The 25538-nt window shown below is 33.6% G+C and overlaps 4 protein-coding genes across 6 annotated transcripts; 3 read left to right on the forward strand and 1 right to left on the reverse strand.

Moving 5' to 3' along the window:
• Window positions 1–225: 225 nt before the first annotated feature.
• Window positions 226–4443, forward strand: LOC105124164 (WD repeat-containing protein WRAP73-like). Of its 2 annotated transcripts, none has more exons than XM_011024056.1 (6): window positions 226–524; window positions 2251–2739; window positions 3073–3294; window positions 3385–3457; window positions 3616–3723; window positions 3866–4443. In XM_011024056.1, exons 1-6 carry the CDS (start codon window positions 408–410, stop codon window positions 4231–4233), a joined length of 1377 nt encoding a protein of 458 aa, XP_011022358.1. In that variant the 5' UTR covers window positions 226–407; the 3' UTR covers window positions 4234–4443. The 2 variants fall into 2 exon arrangements, with proteins under 2 accessions (XP_011022358.1, XP_011022359.1); XM_011024057.1 differs by having other exon boundaries at window positions 3625–3723.
• Window positions 4444–10884: 6441 nt separating this feature from the next.
• LOC105124165 (putative lipase YOR059C) lies at window positions 10885–14683 on the forward strand. 2 transcript variants are annotated; one of them, XM_011024058.1, is made up of 11 exons: window positions 10885–11248; window positions 11638–11705; window positions 11870–11940; window positions 12039–12281; window positions 13041–13204; window positions 13322–13377; window positions 13475–13527; window positions 13612–13732; window positions 13901–13998; window positions 14238–14363; window positions 14432–14683. In XM_011024058.1, the coding sequence occupies exons 1-10, from the start codon at window positions 11109–11111 to the stop codon at window positions 14307–14309; spliced, it is 1086 nt and encodes a 361-aa protein (XP_011022360.1). In that variant the 5' UTR covers window positions 10885–11108; the 3' UTR covers window positions 14310–14363; window positions 14432–14683. The 2 variants fall into 2 exon arrangements, with proteins under 2 accessions (XP_011022360.1, XP_011022361.1); XM_011024059.1 differs by having other exon boundaries at window positions 14537–14683.
• A 606-nt stretch (window positions 14684–15289) lies between these two features.
• PFK4 (phosphofructokinase 4) lies at window positions 15290–22347 on the forward strand. Its single transcript, XM_011024060.1, has 14 exons — window positions 15290–15695; window positions 15775–15821; window positions 15897–15936; window positions 16020–16082; window positions 16298–16435; window positions 16539–16697; window positions 16787–16840; window positions 16982–17050; window positions 17216–17345; window positions 17450–17490; window positions 18169–18393; window positions 18797–18845; window positions 20787–20941; window positions 22020–22347. Exons 1-14 carry the CDS (start codon window positions 15465–15467, stop codon window positions 22131–22133), a joined length of 1515 nt encoding a protein of 504 aa, XP_011022362.1. The 5' UTR covers window positions 15290–15464; the 3' UTR covers window positions 22134–22347.
• A 1382-nt stretch (window positions 22348–23729) lies between these two features.
• Window positions 23730–25332, reverse strand: LOC105124167 (ethylene-responsive transcription factor ERF106-like). The gene has a single exon (XM_011024061.1). The coding sequence runs from the start codon at window positions 24652–24654 to the stop codon at window positions 23950–23952; it is 705 nt and encodes a 234-aa protein (XP_011022363.1). The 5' UTR covers window positions 24655–25332; the 3' UTR covers window positions 23730–23949.
• Between the last annotated feature and the right edge of the window lie 206 nt (window positions 25333–25538).

Here is a 25538-nt window from a genome sequence, read left to right on the forward strand (position 1 = left end):
AAGCCCAGCCCAACATAGTTCTGGACTGCTCCCCCATTAGCGATGGTAACTCGGCCTAACCCAGGGGATTCCCATTTTGAAATTTTTTAAAATACATTAAATTTATCATGGGCCATAAAATAGTTACTACTTTTTGAGAAAAGCTGGGCCTATCAGATGCATGAAAAGCCCGAAACCATATGCCCGTCTTTTTAAAAAACTCAAGAAAGAGAAAAGCACTTTACTTTACTGCCGGGTCTCCAACAGTCAAAACAAAAAAGACGTCGTCTTTCTCCCATCCCATCTACTCGAAAATTTGAACTCCAAGGATCCATACAGGCGCTAGCATTGCTGGATCGCTCAAAAAAATGATAAGAAGATGGTTGATTTCAGAACTTAGATCGATGGTTAGAGCTTAAAAAGTGAAAATGGAGTTTACTGAAGCTTATAAGCAGACGGGTCCTTGTTGTTTCTCTCCTAATTCTCGTTACATAGCTGTCGCTGTTGATTACCGTCTCGTGATTCGCGACACACTTTCTTTTAAGGTATTTGCATGACCCTTTTGATTGTTCTGTTTGGTTTTAAGAAATTCGTGGTGAATTCTCGGTTTTGGGTTGTGTTTGGATGCTGAGAAAATTGCAACAAGAAAAGGTTTTGTTGGGTCATCGTCTTTTCTTGTTAGTGTCAGTCCAGCTACCCTTTTTTTCATTTTTCTTTTTCGGTTTAAGAAATTCGTGATGTACATTGTGCAATGAGATGTGTTTTGATGCTGAGAAAATGCTAGAAAATTAGTGTGTGATCTTTTCCTTTTTTCTTTTTAGTGTGTGTCAGTGGTGTAAGATTGAGCGAGAGCGGGGGTGTGGTTTGGTAATATAATGTGGAGTCCTGGTTAGTGAGATTTCATTGTTTGGTTACTGTGAAAAAATGGAAGTTTGTTTCCGATATTGTTTTTTTGTCAGTTTTGTGTAATGGGCTGTGCTTGGATCCTTGGAGATGTGTTTCAAGAACAATAGCTTTTTCTTTCTTTCTTTTTTGTTTTCTTGTTAATATTTTCTTTAAAAAAAAATTGTATCCATTAGAAAGCAACTAAGAAGGAGGTTCAGCCTTGCTACAAAGCCCAGAAATACAAGGAAATAATAGCCCTTTTTCATTTTTTTTGTCTTTTTTATGCTAATAAGTGAGACTTGCACAAGAATACATTAGAGGGACGAGAGCTAACGGTATTAAAAATTCTGGCATTCCTCTCTTTCCATATAAAGTAGATAACCCCACACCAAGCTAGTCTGAGCAAGACTGAAGGAAAGTTTTTCTTTTGCACTATCTTTTTAGCATAATCAAGCTCCTCAGCCCAATCACCTCCCTATCTTTGGATTGTGCACAATTGCAGAATGGAACACCGCACCTCTTTAGTGTATGAACATGCAAAAAACAAAGGGTTTGTCTTCATTCACCTGACTGCAGAGAACACGTAAAGGATAGTCTTTCCCATCTTAACTTGCCTGGCTTTGGTAGATAGTCTATCCAAAATGGCTAAACAAGCAATAGAACTCTGCCTTGGAATATGCAGAGCACTCCACAAAAGATAATACCTGTCAGTTCTACTGTTTTTCAACCTGGATGAGTTCCATAAGCTTCTATAAGTAAATTTTCCCCTGGGAGTTAGCTTCCGATATACCTCTTTATGATTGACCGCAGAAGGAGCAATAGTGTCACAAATAGCACTCTGAATCTTTACCATATAGTCAGACCTTGGGTTAGGCCAATTCCACTGCCCATTTAGGTGTACGGCAGCAATTTTAACATTGGGCAATACCTGTTTCATAATGATTCTTGAGCCACCAAAGAAATGCCCCTTCCCCGTTGCCAATCACATGCCCAGAATGATTTCAAACAACAGGCATGGTTTTCAGAATTCTTCTCCAACTCCAAGAGCTGTCAGCAGGAACACCAATGCTCCAAATACTTTTTCCTTTCAGTAAATGAAACATCACACCAAACAACCCATAAAGAACCAGATTTTAGTAACAAACACCAAATATTTCTAGCAATGCATGTGCTTTTCCGCTCCTTAAACTTTAGGGCAGGAGATTTGATGTTATCATGCGTATGGCTTGTTTAGTTACTCAGAAAATTTGTCAGAGAATTCTTTTGCAACCATGTTAATTATTTTGGTCTTTTTCTGCTCAAGTATTAACTACAGAAGTTTATTAATTGAAGCTATTAAAGATGAGATTTTTGGTGAGATCTTGAATTGTGTTTTATGATTTGCAGGTTGTGCAGTTGTTTTCATGCTTGGATAAAATAAGCCTTGTAGAATGGGCAAATGATTCTGAGTACATCCTTTGTGGTCTGTATAAAAGACCAATGATACAAGCATGGTCATTGACTCAACCTGAATGGACATGCAAGATAGATGAAGGTCCTGCTGGTATTGCTTATGCTAGATGGAGTCCTGACAGCCGTCACATACTTACCACTTCAGATTTTCAGTTGAGGCTAACAGTTTGGTCGCTTTTGAACACAGCATGTATTCATGTCCAAGGACCAAAGCATGGCTCTAAAGGGGTTTCTTTTACTAAAGATGGCAAATTTGCTGCGATTTGTACGAGGCGTGATTGCAAGGATTATGTAAATCTACTGTCGTGTCATACATGGGAGATAATGGGTGCATTTGCTGTTGATACATTGGACTTAGCTGATATAGAGTGGTCACCGGATGATAGTGCTATTGTAATATGGGATTCACCACTTGAATACAAGGTAGCAGTTCGTTTTTTGCTTCATTTACCATGTATCAAGAGTGCTTGACTTTATAAGCATGCAAGGAAGTAAATGTGGGGTGAATTGCACCCTTCCAATTTCTTGGTGACGGTTAGCATTTCATGACTGTACACTGCTAAGCATTGAAAATGTCTGTTGTTATCCATTTTAGGTCTCATGGTTTATGCCTATTTGAAATTACACACGAGCTCCACTTTGTAATATATCTCATGGTTTGCCAGTGCCCAAGACTCCATGTTAACTTTGGCATTTTCTAACATTGTATCCTTATCTATAAGACCTAGAGCTTATGGCTGTTGTAATTCAATACAGGTTCTAATTTATTCCCCAGATGGGAGGTGCCTATCCAAGTACCAAGCATATGAAAGTGGGCTAGGTGTAAAAAGTGTTTCGTGGTCACCTTGCGGCCAATATCTAGCCGTGGGTAGTTATGATCAGATGTTGCGGGTTCTGAATCACCTAACTTGGAAAACATTTGCTGAATTCATGCATCTATCAACCGTTCGTGGTCCTTGTTGTGCTGCTATTTTCAAGGTGACAGGATTTCTTTGTTTATTCATATCATTAGGCACACCGATGATTTAATTGGTTACAACTTACAAGTCTTTTTTGTTAAATGTACAGGAGGTGGATGAGCCATTGCACCTCAATATGTCTGAGTTATGTTTGAGCGATGAATTTCTCCAAGGAAATTCTGGTAAGCGCTAGTATGGAGTATCTCACAGTGAGATGGATATTGCACGACAAATAGAATGCTTGATCTGTAAAATGAATTTGAAAATGTCTTCATGCAACTACGTTATTTCTTTTGAACTACTTTTCGTAGTCAAATTAATAATTCCCCCCTCCTAAAAGATGTTTCAGAAGGACACTTCAGAGTCATGTACGAGGTTACTGAAGTACCTATTAGTTTGCCTTTCCAGAAGCCTCCTGCAGACAAACCGAATCCTAAACAAGGCATTGGTAACGCTCATCTTTCTCATATAGCATATCGATGCAATTAATAGTGCTTGTTTTGAGAGTTCCTTGCAGTGCATTGACATTTGTTTTCCTTTTTGTTAGCATCAAACCAAAATGCACTAACAATACAAGACCTTAATTACAGGTCTTATGTCATGGAGTAAAGACAGCCGATACATTTATACACGTAATGATAGCATGCCCACTGCTCTGTGGATATGGGATATACACCATCTAGAGCTCGCTGCCATCTTGGTGCAGAAGGATCCCATACGTGCAGCAGCATGGGACCCAACATGCCCACGTCTTGTTCTCTGCACTGGTAGCTCTCACTTGTATATGTGGACCCCTTCAGGTGCTTGCTGCGTGAGCAATCCACTACCACAGTTTAACATAAATGATTTGAAATGGAATTCAGATGGAAGCTGTCTTCTCCTCAAAGACAAGGACTCGTTCTGCTGTGCGGCTGTGTCCTTAATGCCAGAATCTAGTGAATATAGTTCAGATGATTGAGACTTATCTCCATCTTTTAGTCCAGATGGCTTGCGAACTTAGCAAAAAAAAAATTACTATAAAAACAGGGCATCAATGTTTAACTATGTATTCTGATTCCCTTTATGTCTGTAACAAGGTATGTTCGTAGGGCTCCCATTTGTGGCTGAGAAATTTTAACAAAAATTGGTTCGCTATTTTAATTTTTTGTAGTGAACTTAGTGTTTTTTTTAATAATCTGCTATTTATTGGAATGTGCCAGCTTCTATTATTTTCTATGTTTGTAGAAGGCAAGTTATCAGGTTGTGCCAGGGTCCTTATCTTGCCTCTGTTTTTATCTTACTAGGGAACTTGAAATTTGAGTGTTTGGGGTTTTGATTATCCTTCTTGAAGTGTATTTTTACTGCATTTCCCTGGTAGGAATTGGTCAGGGAATGTTTTTAATTTCACCCCTGCCTAGCTAGAACTGGTGGAGCAAATTATAACTTGGTCGCTGTAATTTGAAAAAACCAATTAATTAATCTTTGTGGTTTCAGAAATTATTTGTTTAATACCTTTATTTTTCTCAAATATATTTATAGTTTAGTCCTCTTTCGTATTTCTTTTAAATTTATTTTATTTTTAAAAAAATGGAGTAAAGAAAAGAGAACTGAATTAGTGGAGGAGAGTTGATTATGAAATGAGGAATTTTTAAAATAAAAAATATTAAGTTAAGAGATGGTTTAAATGACTGTTCATGCACTAAACTATAATTAACTTAAAGCTAGTCATCGTTGCATGTTACTTGTTTTGGGAATGCGAGGGAGCCAAAAATTGATGGGGCGAACTTCAAGAACCGGAGCCATTTCAATGGAGCTGGCCTCAAACCCAAATTAAATTTAAAAGTATTTAAAATTTTGGTAATAATTATATTTTGAAATAATTTTTGTTTATAAATGTATTAAAATAATATTTTTAATATCAGCATATAAAAAAATACAAAAAAAATAGCAAATATAATTTCAAGTAAAAAAATATTCAAAATTTACTCAACCTCTATTCTATAATGCAACGTTAGATGGGGGTTTAGGCTAAAGCCTCCTCAAACCATCATTTAATGGGCCACGTGTTTGTAGAACTTAAAAGTATACAGAGATCCCATGAAGATCTCGTTACCTTGGCCCATATTCTCACCACCATCTAAACTCGTGAGATTTTAATCCGACGAGAATTACTGAATTAGTATCGTAAAAGTTCCCGTCAATTACTTGTTGCTTGAAAACCGAATTTGGAACCTTTTTTCCGGTAAAAGTCGGACACTTTGAAAGTCCAGTTAAACATGCTGTAATGCCCAATCACTGGTAACTGTAATTATTCTACCTCACACCACATTAATATAAAAAAATAAAAGCATGCCATATTCATTATCCACACATTCAATAAATATCGTGGACCGCGATAGTGTTTTTTTAGACCTTTGTGTTTTTTTTATTTCACCATTTTTTATTTTTTTGTATTGAACGTTGTTTACTTTAAAAATTATTTTAATTCGTTTGTTATGAGGTGTTGTGTTACTATATGACATATTCCAGCATTTGATTTATGCTTGCTTTAAAAAAAAAGGAAAAAAAAAGAGATTTTTATTGTTTGGAAAAAAAAAGAGGATGCAGGAGCCTCTTTGATAATCACGTGGAAGACAGTGATTTTTTTGGATTACTGCCCCCCACTCTCCTTCTGTGTGCCTTTCCCCTTTAAAATCTCTCTAAGTTCAATTGTGGTCCATTTAGTTTTTGTAACTCTCATCAAAATTTAAAATTTTATTTTATTTGTTTTTCAGTTATTAATTTGAAAAAAAAAGGTAATTCATTAAAAAACTGTAAAAGAGAAAGAAAGTTGATGATGGATCAAAATCTAGTAAAGAAACGAGAGTATTTTTGTGTGTCTGTTGTTAAAAGGTTCCATTTAATGAAAGAATTATATTTTGACGTCTTTGTCTTGTGGAAAAATATAAATTAGATTTGTATAAAAATTTTAAAACTTGATTCTATATTGTTTTTTTTTACTAATTTTAAGATGTTTTCAATAGAAAGACTAATTTTTGAGATTCTTGAGATGTTTTCAAATTAAAATATATTAAAAATCTATTTTTCTAGCCCAAAAATCATCAACCCCGGTTTTTTTTACCACCTCTCTGGTGTTCATATTATAGGCTTTCAAATAAAGCGTCATCTAGTTTTTTTTTTTAAAAAAAGGAATAAGTGGCGACCAACCAGCAAGAAAATGTAAAAAATCTAGGTGTGCATGCCTAGCATTGCATACCGACACGCCTTGCCTCTTCATTTTATGGGTCGGGTGTAAACCCATTTGGCCCGGTCATTTATCTATTTTTTTCTTAAAAAAAAAAATTTCCAGCTCAAGGTTAATTAATTGCAAATATACTATGTTTATTGTATTCTTAAATTAATTATATATATATATATATATACATGTTTATTGTATTCTTAAATTAATTAATTTTATATATATATATATATATATTATTTTACACGGTACCATCCAGTTTATTACTTATTTTTAAATAAGATTATATAAATATTTTTTAAATATTAGCAAGCTTTTTAATTATTATATAATTAAATAAAAAATTTTTTTTCCAGCTCAAGGTTAATTAATTGCAAATATACTATGTTTATTGTATTCTTAAATTAATTATATATATATATATATATATATATATATTATTTTACACGGTACCATCCAGTTTATTACTTATTTTTAAATAAGATTATATAAATATTTTTTAAATATTAGCAAGCTTTTTAATTATTATATAATTAAATAAAAAATAGTTTCAGAAATATAATTAATAAAACCATTTGAATTCATGATCTAGATTGTAAACTTAATATATTTATTAGAGTTGATTAATATTAATTTGATATATTTTCATTTTAGTATTTTAAAAGGAAAATGTTATCTTATTTTAAAAAATAAAATCATATTTTTATTAGATAATTGGATTGCTTTTGACCTATTAAATTAACTAATATATATTAGATTAATTTAATATAATTTAATTTTAAACTCAAGTTGTTTAAAAAGTTGAATAAAGATATTTAAGTTTAATCCGCTAAGCCCATTTTAATGATGCTGGCAAAAGTTTCCTATGAAAAGCAGGAGTGATATGTTATTTTTATGGTTGTTAATATAAATATATCAAAATTATTAAAATTATTTTTAATTAGTATTTTTTTTTGGTGATGATGATAAAGTGTATTCTAGAAAAGAAATATTCCAAGTAACAAGTAATTAAAACTTGCAATACAATAAAAAATATATGAATTTCTTTTACAAGAACAATTAATATCTTTCATAATGTTAAAAAACACATTAGTGATATTTATACGTTTTTTTTTTTAGCCGTCGAGAAAACTTTTGCTTTTACCCACAATGCAATGCAAATTAAGCTAGTGTAATACCATATTAAAAATAGTTTGTAAATCTAGAAAAATAAAAAAAAATCACTTCTAGCATCTTATAACCTGGTAAAAATTATTTTTACCTATTAAATTTTTAAAAAATTATAGTTTGCTTGTCATGTCAATATAAATTTTCAAATTGAATGGATTCAAATTGGATGGAACGATCAAATTACCCTTGCATATTATACATACGAAACTCAAACAAAAGACAAGTAAGAAAATTTCTCTCCTACAAACATTATTTTACCCTCTTCAAATATCATTTCCTCTTTCTTTTCATAATAATCTAAACTCAAATCAAAAGCAAAATTTAGTTTTTATGATCTATTTTTGTTTTCTCATGCTATTAAAATCCTTTTTTATACATAAAAAAAGCAATTTGTTACGTGTTTTATAAAAGCCATGAAAACACTCCAAATTAAAGCTTGGAAAGAACCTTAATTTTATTAAATCATCTCTTTTATTTCTCGTAAATTCACTTTTTATCTAGTATTTTCAGATAAATTCATAAAATCTCTCAATATTCCATGTAGATCGAAGCATAATCATCAATATAATAATAATAATGATAATAATAATAATAGAGTTTGCAAGGAAGATACTATGGTTACAGGGAAGAAAGTGGAGCACAGGAACTATCAATTTTCATTCCTTGGCTATCCTAAGTATTTTGACTAGTCTTCTCATTTTATAGCCTCTAAGAAAAAAAAAAAATCTACAACATCTAAGGTATTGGAGAATGTTGTATTATTTATCAATAAAAAAAGATTATATAAACTAGAAACACAACTCTTTCAAGGAGTAAATGCAATCTAAGCTAATAATCTTGATTTTGGTTTTTTTATATAATTTAATTATTGATTTTATTTTTTTATCAATATAATTATCAAAATTAATTTATATACATCTCGATTAATTTTACAGGTTTAGTTAATGATTATATAAATCTTAATTAACTTTATAATTTATAAGACTTGAATTAATAATTTTTTAAAAATAAATTCAATACTTATTAGAGTTTAATAATTAATTTTATTAATAAAACAATTGCTGGTGTGGTAGAGATGAAATTGCTACAAGAGAGTTCTGATAAACACAGTTGAAGGAGGTGATGTTATGGGTTTATGGCTGGAGATGGTGGCTGGCAAGAGATTAAAAAAAAAAAAAAAAGGAAAGTGGCAGCTAGGTTCAGTGTTTAAAGAAAGAAGATGAGTGGAAGAAGTTTTGCTGGGATTGTTTTTATTCAATGATAAATTTATAATATTTAATATAATTTTTTTTAATATGGTAAATTTATAAATAATCAAATAATTTTTTTTTGTTTTTTTATAAATATTCTGAGCACATAATATAAACTGTCACGCGTACATCAAGATTTACGATACAAATTGTGATTTTGTAAATTTTTTAAACTCAATTACAGGATGGCAGAGATACTTTTTTTTTGAAAAAGAAAAACTTTCGGACAAGGCAATTACACAGTCCAACGAAGTCGGTCCTTTTTCAGGATTTCAACAGGGTCTTTTGGAGACTGGCAACCACTTTTAAAATGGACAGGTGTGGGTCAGAAGGAGCGAGTAGCTTCAATTTTGTGTTCAACTTTGACTTCTAGAGTTCCAAACTTTTCAATATAAATCCTGTAATTTTCAAAAGTTTTCAATTAAACCATTCATTGTTAAATTGTAAAACTACAATTAATAGTTGGATCCCTGTTAGATATTCAGCTTGTAATTATTTTGAAAATTCGAAACAGGTATCTAAAATAATTTATTTGAGTATGTCTTTATATTGTCTCGATTTATGTATAAACTAATAGGAAAATAACTTTGATTATTAAAAAATATAATTTTCTTTCAAGAGTAGGATTTGAAAGAAGCTATAAAAAAATTAATATTTCATTAAATTTTTCTAGCTATTTATTGAAAAAAAACGAAACTCTTGGGTGGCTACATGGATGATATAACAGAAGACTAATTTATAAAGGTTAAATTTGAATATTAATAAAAGGTGAGGGACTGAAATATAGTTTATCCAGATTTTCTTCACAGCATCTACGAAATGGTTGCTTGTAACCAAGGAGGTTGTTATGAACGGAGAAGATACCAAACTAGACGCGACCAAGTCAAACACGCTGACATTGTTTTTCGTCTGGACTGGGTGCCTTCGTGCTCGCAACGGTATGGTCGAGTTGCCAGTTATTGTTTTTTTGGTTTCATGATATATGCTAGTGAATGGTGCTTTTTTAAATTGTTTTTTTATTTATAAATATATTAAAATAATATTTTTTTTTATTTTTTAAATTTTACTTTTAATATTGACATGTTAAAATAATTAAAAAATAAAAAATTATTTAAAGTATAAAAATTAATTTTTTGCAAAAGCAAGACTCAACTGCATAACTATTTTTTTCTCTTTCTATATATATATTTTTTGCGTGCTAGTGGTAATAAAAAATAATATTTTAATAATTTAAAAAATTATTTATTATCTTATTAATCTACAAATGTTATTGTTTTAAAGTAACAATCATATACCATGGATCGGATTGAATTTATGTTTAACGTGAAAAAGAAAAAAAGTCTCGGTGTTTTTAGAATATTTTGTAGTAAGAAATAAATATATGGAGGTTAACTTGATGTGATATTATAATAGTAAATTATAAATTAATATATATATTTTTAAAAGTTTTAAATAATTTTGATATGTTTATTAAAAATAAAATAAATTAAAAAATTTTAATATATTTTTAAATAAAAAATTTATTTTTTAAAAATCATATATCATAATACCAAACACATACCTAATTGATTTTAAAAAAAATAAAGGTTAAAAAATAATGATCATCATTTTATATTATTATTGTCAATTCTTTTTTTTTTCCTTTAATATTTTTTAAATCAATTTAAGCATCAATTAAAATCTATAATTCATCATCATGTGAGTTGGAATTAAAGTATCATCCTGTGAGTTATGATTAAAGTTTACAAAGATAGGGTAGATAGCATCCATGGTTATTGAGTATCATAATAATAATTATTTTTTAAAATATTTTTATTTAAAAATATATTAAAATAATATTTTTTTATTTTTTAAAATTATCTTTTAACACAAATACATCAAATTAGATGACAAATCCAGTTTTTTTTTTTTTAATTAAATGCCAAACGAAAGCTAAAGGTCATTTTTCATCATCTTACGTGGATAAATCTCAGGGATAATCGCACCTTCTCTGAAAAAAAAACCCTTCATTTTTCTTTCCTTTTCTTTATAACTTCTTTTTCATAGTTAATCACCACTCCCAATTTTCCCCAGAAAATCAACAAAATATCCAAACGCAACTCTCAATTTTTTTTATTCGATATTTAAATGCATTTTTTTAACTGAAAAACCATAAAGAAAGAGGAAAGATTAAAGTAAGAATTGGACTAATAAATCATGGAGAACAAAGCTGTAGAGAACGGAGTTTGTTCAACAGAATCAGTGAATGTAAGCTGTGATGTCTGGAGCTGTAAAAATTCTGATTCTTCGTCTTCTGCCGATCATCTTGTCATTATGGTCCACGGTATCCTTGGAAGGTATGAATTTTTCTTTAATTTTTTTATCATTAATTCTAGTTATCATGATTTATTTGCGTTATTTATTGAATTTTTTGATCTGGAGTTGGTTTATGTTTGTCGAATACGAGATAAAGAATATAAACTTTCTCTGAAAGTTTTCCTTTTTTTATTTTGATGAATTTTGACCCTCAATTCCTGAATTTGGTATTCAATTACTTCTGTTGATTGCCCCCAGTCTAGTGATTTTTTTTTTAAATCTGGGTTTGATTTATTTTTGTTGATTATGAGATCAAAATGTCAACTTCCTCTTGAAGTTTGTCTTTTTTTGAGTTAACTGAATTTTTAGGCGTAATTATTGAATTAGTTCTGTTGTTTGCTAATCGTGGGCGTTTTGCTTGAATGATCAGCAACGCTGATTGGAAGTTTGGAGCAGAGCAGTTTGTTAGAACTTTACCTGATAAAGTATTTGTTCATTGTAAGTATCATTAGTTATGTTTTTGATATTGATATGAAGCGAAACCCTTCCTTTTTAGTTTGGTATTTAGATGTTTTTTGAGTGGAGTTTAAATCAATTCTTTTGCTATTTGTTTTATTTCTACAAAGAATGGAATGCTTAGGTTGGTTTTACTTGCATTGTAGGTAGTGAAAAAAATATGTTTAGGCGGACACTTGATGGTGTTGATGTGATGGGGGACCGTTTGGCCGAGGAGGTACAGTAGTTCTTAGATTCGTGGGTTTACCTGTAATTATTAACTAAATTTGGTTGGATTTTCTATGGTGGATTATCGATGGAATATTTGAATTTTAGGTACTTGAAGTGATTCAAAGAAAGCCAAATTTGCAGAAGATTTCATTTGTTGCACATTCTGTGGGAGGATTAGTGGCAAGATATGCAATTGGGAGATTGTATAGACCACCCAAGAAAGAAAACGTAGAAGATTCAACTGATGGTACAAGCATAGACGACTTAAAGACTACAATTGGTGGCTTGGAGCCTATGAACTTTATCACTGTTGCTACACCACACCTTGGTTCTAGGGGAAATAAGCAGGTATTCTAATTTGATTGTTTCTTTTCATTTAAATTTTCGAATTTCATCATCATCCACTCAAAACATTGAAAAAGCAAAAGATCAGGTTGTTAAAATGATTTTGCAAGGAAAATTTTTGCGTATATTGAGTAGGATTGTTTTGGATAAGGTGCCGAAATGGTATTTTATGCTTCTTTCATACTTACAAGAGTGTTTGCTTGAAGATGATGAATTTCTCTTGTTTGCTGTTTGAATTGACCATAGCACTGGTTTAATTGTTATAAAAGCATGTTTGTATGCAAACAGATAAAAGAGAGCAACCAAGGGTTATCTCTATCCTTATACTGTGAGCAATAGGGAACATAGAATGGGTCTGTTTTATTGCAAGCAAACTAGAATCTCATACTTGTATCTGGTAGTTTTACTGGATAAGCAACTTTTTAGGGTGAAATCTGGCCAGGACAATGATGATGAAAGAGAAAATCATGTCATACTGTTGTTCATGGCATGGTTCAATAGGGTACTTTATTCAGGAAAAAACAAGCTGGACTCCTGACTTCTCTATTTTGATTATAGTCATTAGTTGACTACTAGTGGACTCATTCAAACTCATTTTTCCATTATAACTTCCTTGTTACTAAATCTGAGCATGCAAACAGTATTACTTGTTTCCTGCTACTATGCCAACTGCACATGTTAATGATTCCTTAATCTTAGCTCTCATTGAATTCACATTAAGCATCCTTAGTGTATTTTGTTCAAAAAATGTTTTCATTGCAGGTTCCATTTCTTTTTGGTGTAACTGCCTTTGAGAAAGCAGCCAACCTCTTGATTCATTGGATATTTAAGAGAACAGGTCGGCACCTTTTTTTGAATGATGATGATGAGGGCAAACCTCCATTGCTTAAACGCATGATAGAAGATTATGGTGATTGTTTTTTCATGTATGCCACATACACAGCAGTTCTTTATGCAGATTCCTTTCTTTTATAGTTTCTTGAGATGCCATCTTTATGATATCCAAATATGTAATTAATAAGAGCACCTAACTAATTTTGTAGGTCAGCATTGCGTATATTCAAACGTCGGGTAGCATATTCAAATGTTTGCTATGATCGTATCCTTTTTATTTCTTCAAAGCAGCTAACCATCAATATATAATCTGAAAGCTTGACAGTCTTTATTTCTCTGTTCCCTTGATGAAAACTGTTTAGATATTGTGGGCTGGAGAACATCGTCCATTAGGCGTACTATTGAATTGCCAAAGGTACCTCTGCTCCCACTGTAATTTTCCTCTATATTATTGCTTGTTTGTTAGAATGTACTTACTAAAATGTCATTTTCCTTTTAGTGGGAGGATTATATTAACAAGGAATATCCACATATTGTATACGAAGAATGCTGCAAGGCCTGCGACACTGAGCAGTCTGAGCTTATTTCAACAGATGATGATAGTTTTGACAAGTTAGAAGGTATATTTTGAATGAAGCAATGCAGCAACTATGCTCGCTCTATTCGTTTTAATTGCCTTTGCTTTTACCAATTTTGCCAATGAATGTATTTTTGGAAATTTCTATTGTCCTTAATTATGGTTTGTTCTTCAATTTCACAAGTTTGTTAACTGGACCTTATTTGTGCAGAGGAACTAGTGACAGGTCTATCCCGTTTGTCATGGGAAAAAGTAGACGCTAGCTTCCACACCTGCAGACAGAGGTTTGCTGCTCATAGTGTAATTCAGGTCTCTCCCTTCCCCCCCTATGCGTGCGTGCGTGCGTGCATGCATGCATCTTATATTCATCCTCACAGATGTGCTGTGTTTTATGGGTATGTGATTTGAAAATGCTAATTATCTCTTAGGAAGAATGGCGCTGTCATCAGTGCTCAGGTGCAAGGAAACACCTTGGAAAATGAAAATAAATGTAATATACAAGTCTCTGTTGTCTAAAGGAACCATATGCCACTCTGTATATTTCACAGGTTAAAGATCAGAGCATGCATATAGAAGGCGCGGATGTCGTGCAACATATGATCGATCATTTTCTTCTGTGAAGCCAGTGGCTCCTTAGACATAACACATTACAGCTGGATGCGAGGTCCAATATGGTAAGTTACTATGAGCACGCTATTGAAATTCTGTTTTTCTGGACCATTGATCTGTACATTTGTTGCAGGCTGAAGAATGTCAACTATCATGGTGACGGTGAATTCAGCAAAAACTATGAGCACGCTATTGAAATTCTGTTTTTCTGGACCGTTGATCTGTACATTTGTTGCAGGTTGAAGAATGTCAACTATCTCATGGTGATGGTGAATTCAGCAAAAACTATGCGCAATTTAATTTAAATTTTGTTTATTCATTCATGTATTGTATGTATTGCACACGTACTTTATAATTATGAATAAACAAATGCTATAAATATAAACTATAAATATAAATTTAATATAAATTTTGTTTATTCATTCATTCATGTATTGTATGTATTGCACACGTACCATTTTTTTGGATAATTTCGGATAGAAAACTAGAAAAAAATCGGTCTATTATAAACTAAAGCTTATTAAATCAAAGTTTGTAAAAAATAGCTCGAATCCTCGATCAAAGGTTTATTAATTGAAATTAGACTTCTTTGGCTTTAATAAATATAAAAAAATAAATTAAATTAAATCAATTAGTTTTATTGAGTAGTTCAAACTGAATCGTGTAAGTGGGTCGTAGTTGTTTTAGTTTTTGTAGTACAAATTATTTTTAAAAAAATTATTTTTTTAAAAAATAATTATGAATTATTTTAATACGTTAATAATAAAAATAAAATTTTAAAAATAAGGTTTCTTCAGCCCCGTTCTTGTTTGTTTGTTCATTTGTTTTTTAAAATTGTTTCCAATAAAATCTATTTTCGTTGTTTTTTAATAAAAAAAATTTAAAGAAAGAATTCTGTTTTTTTATTTGGTCGGTTTGTAATTAAAACCAAATATCAAAGTATGCAGATCAGAGATGTACACGACTCCAGAATCCTCGATTGAACCGTCAGCAAATCACAGCCACCGAGAAGTCAAAGAAATGTTTGAAGTTTTCGACTAACCAATATAAAGTAATAACGTGGCACGTAATTAAAGATCCAGCTAAGTTGTGCGCACCTAATCATTCCTCCATAACCGAAACAAACGATCTCTCTCCCACGCAGTTTCAGGTTCTCCGTTTCGACGATGGATCTCTCACTCGCTGCTTCTTCTTCTTCGTTTGACTTACTATTATCGAACCCCCACAAATTCTCATTATTTCAATTAAACCACGACCTCTCTCTCAAATCCAAAAAACTCCCTACAAAATCACTATTTTGGCGCCAAAATCACCCATTCAGAGTCAGAGCTCTTAACGATGATGGTTTCGTCCTCGAAGATGTGCCTCACTTGACTGATTTCCTCCCTCATCTACCAGTAATCAATCATTCTGTTTTTCCTTCGTTAAAACTTCCCTTTTTATTTTCATTTTAGGATTTTTCTTCTTCTTTTGCAGTCGTATCCAAATCCTTTGCATCACAGCCAAGCCTACGCGATTGTCAAGTACATGAATTTATTATTTTTTTCTTTAATTAATATAAAATTTCTGCTGTTATTTTAAAATTTTGAATTGGGCAGGCAGACTTTTGTTGGACCAGAAGATGCAGTCGCACAAAATGTAAGCTCACTTAACATATAATTTTTCTTCTGTAAACGACATGTCGTTCAATCATTCTTACTATGTTTTTTTATTTTGGGTAGATTGTTGTTCATAAAGATAGTCCTAGAGGTGTCCATTTCCGGCGAGCCGGCCCCAGAGAGAAGGTATGCTACTTTTATAAATTTTAATAATTATTTATTCATTTTGGATTAATTTTTTGAGGAATTATTCAGTACACGGGCGGTAGGTGCACGTGCTTCAACAGGTGGGGCCCACTCGATAACTGTATTAAGCACAACATGAATGTGAGCTAGGGAGCGCTGCATCGGGTGTGAAATGGTAGAAGCTGATTGTTTTTTATTGGTGTGATGCCATGCAGGTGTATTTTATGCCTGATGAAGTGCGTGCTTGCATAGTGACATGTGGGGGTTTATGTCCCGGGATCAATACAGTGATTCGCGAGATTGTATGCGGATTGAATTATATGTATGGAGTTGATGATGTACTTGGCATTCTGGTGAGTTTTATTCAGAGATACGTAGAGGGTTATGTTTAATTGTTGAATGGTTTGCTTTGTTTTGTTTAAGAAAGAGTTTTTGAATTAATGATTGTATTTTCAGGGAGGTTATAGGGGTTTTTATTCAAAAAACACCATAAATTTGACGCCTAAAGTTGTGAATGATATACATAAGCGTGGTGGCACATTTCTTTGCACTTCACGAGGAGGTCATGACACAAACAAGATAGTTGATAATATTCAGGACAGGAGAATAAATCAGGTTGACATGCTTTTTCTTTGGTAAAAATTTCTGAATATGGTATGCGACCTGAATGCAATAAGTAGACTGGTTTTTTGGTGCATATTTAGGTATATATTATTGGAGGTGATGGCACTCAGAGAGGAGCAGCTTTAATTTACAAGGTGGTTAATTCTCCAACAAGAACTTTTTCCTTCGTTCTATTGTAGCAATCAGTCAGCTTGCATTATGGCATGATTCAAGTTTGTCACACTGGCATGCTTTTTTCTTCACGTTAATTTGTATCTTTGGTTTGTTTTTGGAAGGAAGTTGAGAAACGTGGTCTTCAAGTGGCCGTTGCTGGGATCCCCAAGACCATTGATAATGATATAGCGGTGAGTTGTGTCATCCATTCTGCAATTTTATGCCTAAAAGCAAGGTTTGACTTTCAAGGCTTCTTGCTTTTTTTTAAAAAAAAATGTTTGTAGTGAGGAATTGATGCGGTGGAGGTGAACTGTATTGAACCCTGGAAAATGAAGTAAATTGTGTTGTTGTTCTAGGTGATAGACAAATCTTTTGGATTTGATACCGCTGTTGAAGAAGCTCAGAGAGCAATTAATGCTGCACATGTGGAGGTTGAAAGTGTGGAAAATGGAGTTGGGATTGTTAAACTGATGGGCAGATACAGTGGTAAACTTTTTGAACATAGATTAATAGATGGCACATTGATGGCCATAAGATCATCACTATATTTATTCTTACCTTCCTGCTTCCTTGCCTTTTGAATCCTGCAGGTTTCATTGCAATGTTTGCAACTTTGGCAAGCCGAGACGTGGTAAGACTTTTGTTGGGTAACAGTGATTCCTGAACTTACAAATATTTGGACCCATTATTAGAGTGTGATATTTAATGCTAAGTAAATCCAAGGCAGTTGCTGAGAGAATTGGAAACTAATTAGTAACTTGGCAGGGACACAAGATTGAGCAAGTTACTTATTGGCTAGTAACATTAGCCATGATCATCCTGTTTTATTGAGTCATAACAATAATGTGGTTCCTTTACCTCCAAGTTTGGCAGTTTCAGGAAGTTTGGCTTATTTTGTGTGTGTATGAAGCAATGATTTGTTGTTTTAATCTCTATTCCTTAACAACAGAATTATGTGTTAGGAAAAATTTGGTAGTGCAAAATACCATCTTTGACACTGGATGTATCAGAAAATGGTAGATTTATGCTTGCTTTTTTTCCCCACCCTTTATAGTAATGAAGTTGCAGGCTCTTTTTTCTAGAAAACATACTGCTTCACACGCGTGCATGTATGTATCTGTATGTGGAAACAATTATATAAACTATATTCCAGCTTTTTTCACTTTCAGCATACCGTTCTTTTTCCTTCCAAACTAAGTGTTGGAGAAGACATTGCTTCAGAATGTGCTTAGACAGTGTGGTTTATTGCTTGCAATCACTCATAATATTACAACTGAGTGATATGCTAATCATGGTTGGGATATAACAGGATTGTTGCTTGATTCCGGAATCGCCATTCTACTTGGAAGGCCCTGGTGGTCTTTTTGAATTTATTGAACAGAGGATCAAAGAAAATGGGCATATGGTTATTGTGATAGCAGAAGGAGCCGGGCAGGAATACGTTGCTCAGGACATGCAGGCAGCTGATGAGAGAGATGCATCAGGGAACAGACTACTTCTTGATGTTGGTCTATGGTTAACTCAAGAGGTTAAGGTGGGTACAAAAAGTCGCCACCTCTCTTAACTCATGTTTTTCATTTCAAGAACGGTGTATTTGTTACCTTTTCTTTTCAATGAGCTTGTTATTTATTTCCTTTTGTTTTGATTGCCACTGCCCTGTCAAGCTAAGCAATTGCTTATCTCAAACTTGGTGATCTAATTCTCACGGGCCTCAAAATGATCTCCATGGACCTATAATGCCACATAGCAACCTTGTTAGGTGGTAAATTGGTAATTTGATAATTGCCTAATAGCTAATTTTAATACAATTATGTTGTTGTATATATCATTTTGTTGAGATAGACCATTTCTTTCATTTTTGTCACCGCATCTATTTACTTTTGCACTATTAGTGTTAGTACTAATTCTGTTTATATTTTTAATATCTCATGTTGCAGGATCATTTTACAAAGGTGAAGAAGATGGAGATAAATATGAAATATATAGGTACCTTCCAAATGATTGCATTAGCATTTTATCTTTGGTTTAGAAACTGTTGCATCTGATGATTCTAACTTTTGCTAAACACTATCCTATTTCAAGGGCGACTTTTTTAAGAAAACTAATTTTGGATATTGTTTTTAGGAAAAAAAATAAATTAAACAATGCACTTGACATATGCTTATTTGTAGGTAATGAGAGGTCATGCTAAATATCTTTTACTAAAAACATGTTCTAGTTTGAGGCTAGACCATAAAGGTTCATATGGTTAAATTCTGTAATATTTATCGAGTTTTGATACAGCGTATAACGAAGATAAAACTAGAGTTCTCAAGCTCTAAGGATATAGATCTAAGCTATAGAAAAATTTAGATAAAACTCTTTGTTATTTTATAAAAATTTGAATAATAATCTTTATCTTCATAAAATAATCTTTTATCTATTTATATTAGTCATGAAATTCTTTAAAGGAAATGATTCCTATCAAAACTAAAATATTTTATAGGAAATTATTCTTAAATAAAACTTATCTAATTAATAGAATTCATCTAACATTAGGATTTTTAAATAGTATAATACTAATTAAATTAAAGGTTCTAAGCTAAGTAGGAAATAAATAATTAAAATACAAAATTAAATTGGAAAATAATTAAAACAAGAAAATAGTAACTTTAGGCTTCATATCATATGTTTCTGGGTTTCTTTGTGGATTTCTTTTTGGGCTTGTCCTTGTTAATATGGTTTACAAACCCCTCAGATAATTATTCTACATTAGTCTCCATTTGAAAAATACTCATTCAAAAATTGAACTTTTCCACTCTATTAACAAAAACTACTTCCAAGTACAATACCTTAACTAATTTATTCACGAAGTATTATGTCTTTGACTTTTGAACTTCAAAATTTAATATGGGTATAATAAAAAAAAAATCCATCTCTGATCTACTTTTTATTTTTATGAAGTCTACTTGTAGTTTCTTCCAATATTTTTCTACTTCAAACTTGGAGTTTATCATCATTTATGTCCTCAAATACTTCAACCATTGTATTTAAATGAACACCAAAATAATCATCCATAATACATCCAAAAGACTTGCCAGAAATTACTGAGTCTTCCATGTCATTGTTTGCACGACCTTCATCATCATATAAATCTTTCATCATCTCCATCAAGTTCACATAGAACATCCTCATCATCAAGAGGTTGTTGCTTATTCTAACCTTCAATCACAATGATCAATTTCTATCTCTTAGGTTGTGGTTGTTTGTCTTGATTTGACAAGGTTCCATAGACAAGTGGTTGTTTAGGTGGAATTTTAGGAATATGTTTAAAGTATGGTTGGTCTTCAGACAAGTCTCCAAACATGTTCCTCTACTCTTTGCGATTCCTATTTGTGCCTTCCATCAACTAAAATAGATCTTCTTCATTAGATGAATACTTGTAGTAATAGTGACCACAAGGATTTGTACAAACTAATTCGATGACAAGTTGGTCGCAAGCTTCATCCCCAATGCATGCCTCTTTTCTTTTTCAGTTCATGTTTGCGCGTAACCTGGTGTCTCAAGCATGGTTTTAATTTCATAAAATTTAGTGTTGATGTTGCCAAACCCATTTTGCACTTGCTCCTTATAGCTGCTATTGCTACTAAATGACAATATAGTTGATTTCAAACAGCCTGTATCTTCTAATCTCCATCACGAAGATGATTGCCTCCAGTTGCTCCATGATTCTCTTCAAGACTCGCTATCAATTTGGATGTTGACCTGATTTGATACCACCTAATGCAGTGTATAGTGAAGATAAAACTAGAGTTCTCAAGCCTTAAAATTTCAAACTTAAATTGTAGAGAAATTTAGAGAAAATATGCTTGAGAACCTTGTGGAAAATCTCCCCATGTGCTGATGAAGGAGCTCTATGTATCTAATTTTTTATATTTTCGTATGCAGATCCTACATACATGATTAGAGCTATCCCAAGTAATGCATCAGACAACATTTATTGCAGTCTTCTTGCACAAAGTGCTGTTCATGGGGCCATGGCTGGGTACACAGGATTCACAGTTGGTCCAGTAAACAGCAGACATGCTTATATTCCCATTGCTGTAAGTACTTCCTCTTCTCAATCTTTGTTTATGACTAACATGACTGTCTATGAATACAGTTTCACTTGCTGGTTTACCTTGGTTTTAAAATATGAGACCTGGCTCCTATATTTATAATTTTACAAATTTAAATGTCCAAAGTGTGAATCAATACATCAAGATTCAATAAACGGCCTTTATATATGATGCATTTAACCAGGAAAAGCTAGATTCTCATAGATTTGGGTGGATTAATAAGACTAACTGACCTCGTAAGTAAGGAGAAGGGGATCGAGAATTATGATGGCTAAATTCCTGTCATCATAAGATGGCCAATACAGGTTTTACTGGGATTGATTATTTAATTATATGTCCCAAATGCTTGAATCTCAGTGAAGGAGTAGCAACTTGGAAAATCATATAAGATGGGTAAGAATAAATTCAACTGCTGCCTTGCAGGATGAATGCAAAACTAATTTAGGGTGCTCCTCCTGCTTGATGACAAATGAAAACTAGTACCTTTCCTGATCCATCGTCACTCTTACTTCAGTTTGCACAAAAGCTTAATTTAGTTCTTTGCACAAGAGTGCACAAAACCATAATTTAGTTTCTTTGCACCATAGTGCAGACTCTGTTCTGGTTCCCATGTTGCCTCCCGCTGACACAGATGATGCAGAATATGACTAACTGTTTCTGGCCTTTTTTATTAATGTTTGATGTTGAGCTAACCTTGCAGTGGCTCTGTAAATTTCCTGTTCCATTGTGTCTTCTGAATTCTCACTTCTATTGTCAATTATGTGACGATTCTATTTTGGCTGCAATATGCCAGAATGAATGATTTTAAGCGGTTATTGAACTCCAATGAACACAACAATTATTTTCAGTTAGTAGCAGGATTAGTCTTGGAGTCTGTGGAAACGTGTATAAATTCTTTGGTACTAGTACCTTCAATATTTCTATACTTTTTGGTGACATTGTGTTTCCTAGTCCTTCCCTTGCACACACCCAATTTCAGTGTGGAGGGATTCACAAGGTGACGTATAGCTAATGCTATACAATTTTGTGATGCATGATAGAATCAACTTTTGTAATATTGCAGCGTGTGACAGAGGCACAAAATACAGTGAAGGTAACAGATAGGATGTGGGCCAGACTTCTTGCTTCAACAAATCAGCCTAGTTTCTTGAATTCCAACGAGATGCTGCCAATGTAAATTTACCAATGCCTTAGAACAAGTAGAAATATTTTTTGGTGGCTGCCATTTATGATGATTCTTAAGTTGTAGACAGCAGTTTAGATTGTTTCTTTTGATAGAGTCTGCTATTTTAAGACAATATCTGTTTCTCAATGACTCAGCCATCATATTTACTAAATTCAAATGATGTCAACGTATATTTACAGTTAATGAATATTCTTTTATGCTTGCAGCGTTTGTGTTGAGATTGTTTAGCAGATTGACTCTCGATATGGAATGAATTGATGATGATAAAACTTGCATTAGACTGGTTCGAAATTTTCTATGATTACATGCATGCCTGCCGTACTTGACAAGTGATTGATGGTGCCTCTTTGATTATTATTTTTTTTTTAGTAAATTCGAACTTGTTCCTCTCGTAAGGAGAAACCTTCGAGAGTCGGTGGTCCTTACTCTAATGCACTAGCAGCCAAACTCCAAATTCAAAGACAGTGCATTATCGAATCCAAGAAGAATGATATCATCTGGCTGAGAGGATGACGACAATAGGAAGTGTAGTATCTTTGGTTCTTTCACATATAAAGTTGCAAGTTGCTTGCTATGCCTATCTTGTACAACTGGTTCTGTACCAGTTGCTCATGGTGGTACATTGTATATGGTCACACGCGAATTTAGTGAAGAAAACTCTGGCTGGTAGACCCAACAGGGGCCTCTTTGCAACTTGCTCATGGAGTCCTTCCTGTGAACGCATTCATAAACATGACAGGAATTACCAATCACAACCTTGTTGCGATAATTAAGTTCCAAAACTTTGGCACCTCATAGGACACATGTATATGCATGAACCTGTATATAAAAATGTGGGACCCTCGCTTTTACTGCAAGCTGACTTGCTGTTCAGTTACTTTACTAGCTAATTGTCAAGGCCGAGGTTTTTTTTTTTTTTTTTTGTTGGTTTGTTAGTTTGGAGGGGGGTTTCCACTTGCCATTTATATAAACCGCTTTTTGGAGAAGAGGTATGATTACTAATTGTTTTGTGTCTGTGCAGCAGAAGATTAAAGGCGAGCGAACTCGAGCGATTCCTACAATCATCTTCCCTGTGGTAGCTGCAGGTTTCAGTTCTTTAGTATACCCGACCTGGTTTATATTAATATCAAACGGCAACCGCACAAAAACTATATTAATATCAAACATTTACTTAAATTCTGTCAGCAAGCTGCACAAAAACCTTTTAGGTGGCCTGGAGGAGTGCTCTGCGCAACTTTTTTGTCCACGTCTATGGTAATTTGTTGCTTGCTACGACTTGAGATGAGGGAAAATATCTGACTGTCACGTACAAGTATATTGCTCACTTTATGACACCACTGTTTGGGTAGATATCTTTCTCAATAGGAAAGTAAAAGACATCATCGCTTGAGAAAATATCCAAGTCAGTTTATGAGATTAACATTAGAATTAGGCATAGAAGTCTTTCAGCTGACGGGGCTTTACTTAAAGATGATGGAATTATTAGAATTGACAATGTTGCGTTTATTTTCACAGACCGAGTCACGGAACGAAAATCAAAATGGAAAGAGAGAGAATAAGGCAAGAGATTCAAGGCACCCCCATGCCTTAGATTTTTTGACAAAATTCTGTTCATTCATTCATGGTACTACCAGCATTTACATTTTAACACTCCGACATCACCCTAATCACACGATTATTTACGCAAACAATACATTCAACCTGAAGGAATTGGATAGGTGGACGAGTTTTGATTCCAAGCCAACTATGGATTAGATTTTGTTTCTCTGATCATAGGCATGGCTGACGTGGTGAGCTTTTGTTCATTTTAAGAAAGCCTTGCCAACATGGTTTCTTGGGTTAACGGTGACAGTTGCTCCTCATCTGAAACACCCTCCTCTACTTCTCCACTCCACTTTACATTCCAATTTTCCGTTGACACATCAACAGATTCCGGCAGCACCTCTTCTCGCTTCGATCTTCCTCGCTTCCTGCCTGTGGCTGGCGGCGGGCTGGATAGTCCAGCCTCCGAAGGAAAATTCAGGATTGCTTTCCTGCCTCTCATTTTGAATGCAGCACAGTCATAAGCTTTTGCAGCATCAACATCAGTGTCAAAAGTACCCAACCAAACCCGACTTCCCTTCCGGATAGGGTCACGGATCTCTGCTGCAAACTTGCCCCACGGTCTTCTTCGGACCCCCCTGTAATGCCTTACAGTCTCTCCTTTATCTGTCATCTTTACAGGTTCAGGTGGCGGGTACTGATTACTTGAACCTGAAAACACGGGCTCAGGAGGTGTCAAGTCTATGATTTCAGGTTTTATTTCAAAGCTATAGGCTTCTTGGGTACTATGGTAACTTTGGTCGGATACTGGGGAGTTGGGTTCTGACCCAGAAAGGGAGCTCTCTAGTTTGACAGAGACACTGGCTATACTGGACTCAAGATTACTGATAAACTCGTCTGTGGAGGTGAAGTCTCCAAGAAGATGTTTTCTTATGAGTTCTAATGTTGAGGATTCTTCCGGGGTTGCCATTTTTTAGAGACAGAAAAAATGAGCCAAAAAAGTTGTTATATGGAATATGGGTGGCAATCAATTAGTTTTTATATATAGGGAGTGAATCCTAGTTGCTACTTTTGCATCGGAAAATCAACATCAAATGGGACTCCCTGAATTTATTTGATGCAGCAGGTTTACTGCATCGTGGAGCATGATGGCACACGGTTTTTACCCAGGTTTTGGAGCTGGATTCGGGTCATCTTATCCAAATCCTCATTAATGGGGACAAGTTGAGGGTTGGGGGGACTAAGGCTTGTTTCAAATTGGGCCGGGAGGAAAATATCATCTAGTTTTGGTGTTGTGCGTGTACTTGGTGTCTATTATGCACAACTTGTGCCTGGTGTGTCTATTATGCGAAACTTGTGCCTGGTGTGTCTATTATGCACAACTTGTGCTTGGTGTCTATTATGCATGTTGTCTGTTTACATCTTGACTTGTTTAGGAGGGGGGCAGATTTAGCAACTAGGCTGGTTATGGTGGGTTCCACTATGAACTAAGCTCATCAAAGATCCCACATCATTCCTCTCTGTCAGCCTTCCCAAATTTGAAGTAAAATGACCAGATGCAACGCTGTGAAAAGGCTGATGGTATATTGGTATCCATTCGATTCATCAGCTATCTGGGCCAACACAAGCATTCATGAACCTGCATAAATTAGGTCCGTTTACTAGTCTTCTGTACTTGATCAGTCTAGTTGATGAGTGATGGAGATGTAAATAGCGAAGGTGCAGTTGAAGTAAACTTCCCAAAATTTTACCTTCTCAACTCACTTTTGTCATCCTTTTCTCTGGTAACATATTCATAAAGGTAGCTTTTACTCAACTTTTCTTTTCTTTTTTCTTTCTAGAGTAATAGCGTTT

This window comes from Populus euphratica, unplaced genomic scaffold (genome assembly GCF_000495115.2).
Source record: "Populus euphratica unplaced genomic scaffold, PopEup_1.0 scaffold4.1, whole genome shotgun sequence".
Lineage (NCBI taxonomy): Eukaryota > Viridiplantae > Streptophyta > Magnoliopsida > Malpighiales > Salicaceae > Populus > Populus euphratica.

Excerpts from the sequence above, each read along its gene's own strand:
- LOC105124164 (XM_011024056.1), top strand. The coding sequence starts at position 408 with ATGGAGTTTACTGAAGCTTATAAGCAGACGGGTCCTTGTTGTTTCTCT. Across the intron at positions 525-2,250 it reads GCGACACACTTTCTTTTAAG|GTTGTGCAGTTGTTTTCATG; the intron begins GTATTTGCATGA and ends TATGATTTGCAG. Across the intron at positions 3,724-3,865 it reads GAATCCTAAACAAGGCATTG|GTCTTATGTCATGGAGTAAA; the intron begins GTAACGCTCATC and ends CCTTAATTACAG.
- LOC105124165 (XM_011024058.1), top strand. The coding sequence starts at position 11,109 with ATGGAGAACAAAGCTGTAGAGAACGGAGTTTGTTCAACAGAATCAGTG. Across the intron at positions 11,249-11,637 it reads GTCCACGGTATCCTTGGAAG|CAACGCTGATTGGAAGTTTG; the intron begins GTATGAATTTTT and ends TTGAATGATCAG. Across the intron at positions 13,733-13,900 it reads TAGTTTTGACAAGTTAGAAG|AGGAACTAGTGACAGGTCTA; the intron begins GTATATTTTGAA and ends TTATTTGTGCAG.
- PFK4 (XM_011024060.1), top strand. The coding sequence starts at position 15,465 with ATGGATCTCTCACTCGCTGCTTCTTCTTCTTCGTTTGACTTACTATTA. Across the intron at positions 15,822-15,896 it reads CAAGCCTACGCGATTGTCAA|GCAGACTTTTGTTGGACCAG; the intron begins GTACATGAATTT and ends TGAATTGGGCAG. Across the intron at positions 16,841-16,981 it reads GAGCAGCTTTAATTTACAAG|GAAGTTGAGAAACGTGGTCT; the intron begins GTGGTTAATTCT and ends TGTTTTTGGAAG.
- LOC105124167 (XM_011024061.1), bottom strand. The coding sequence starts at position 24,654 with ATGGCAACCCCGGAAGAATCCTCAACATTAGAACTCATAAGAAAACAT.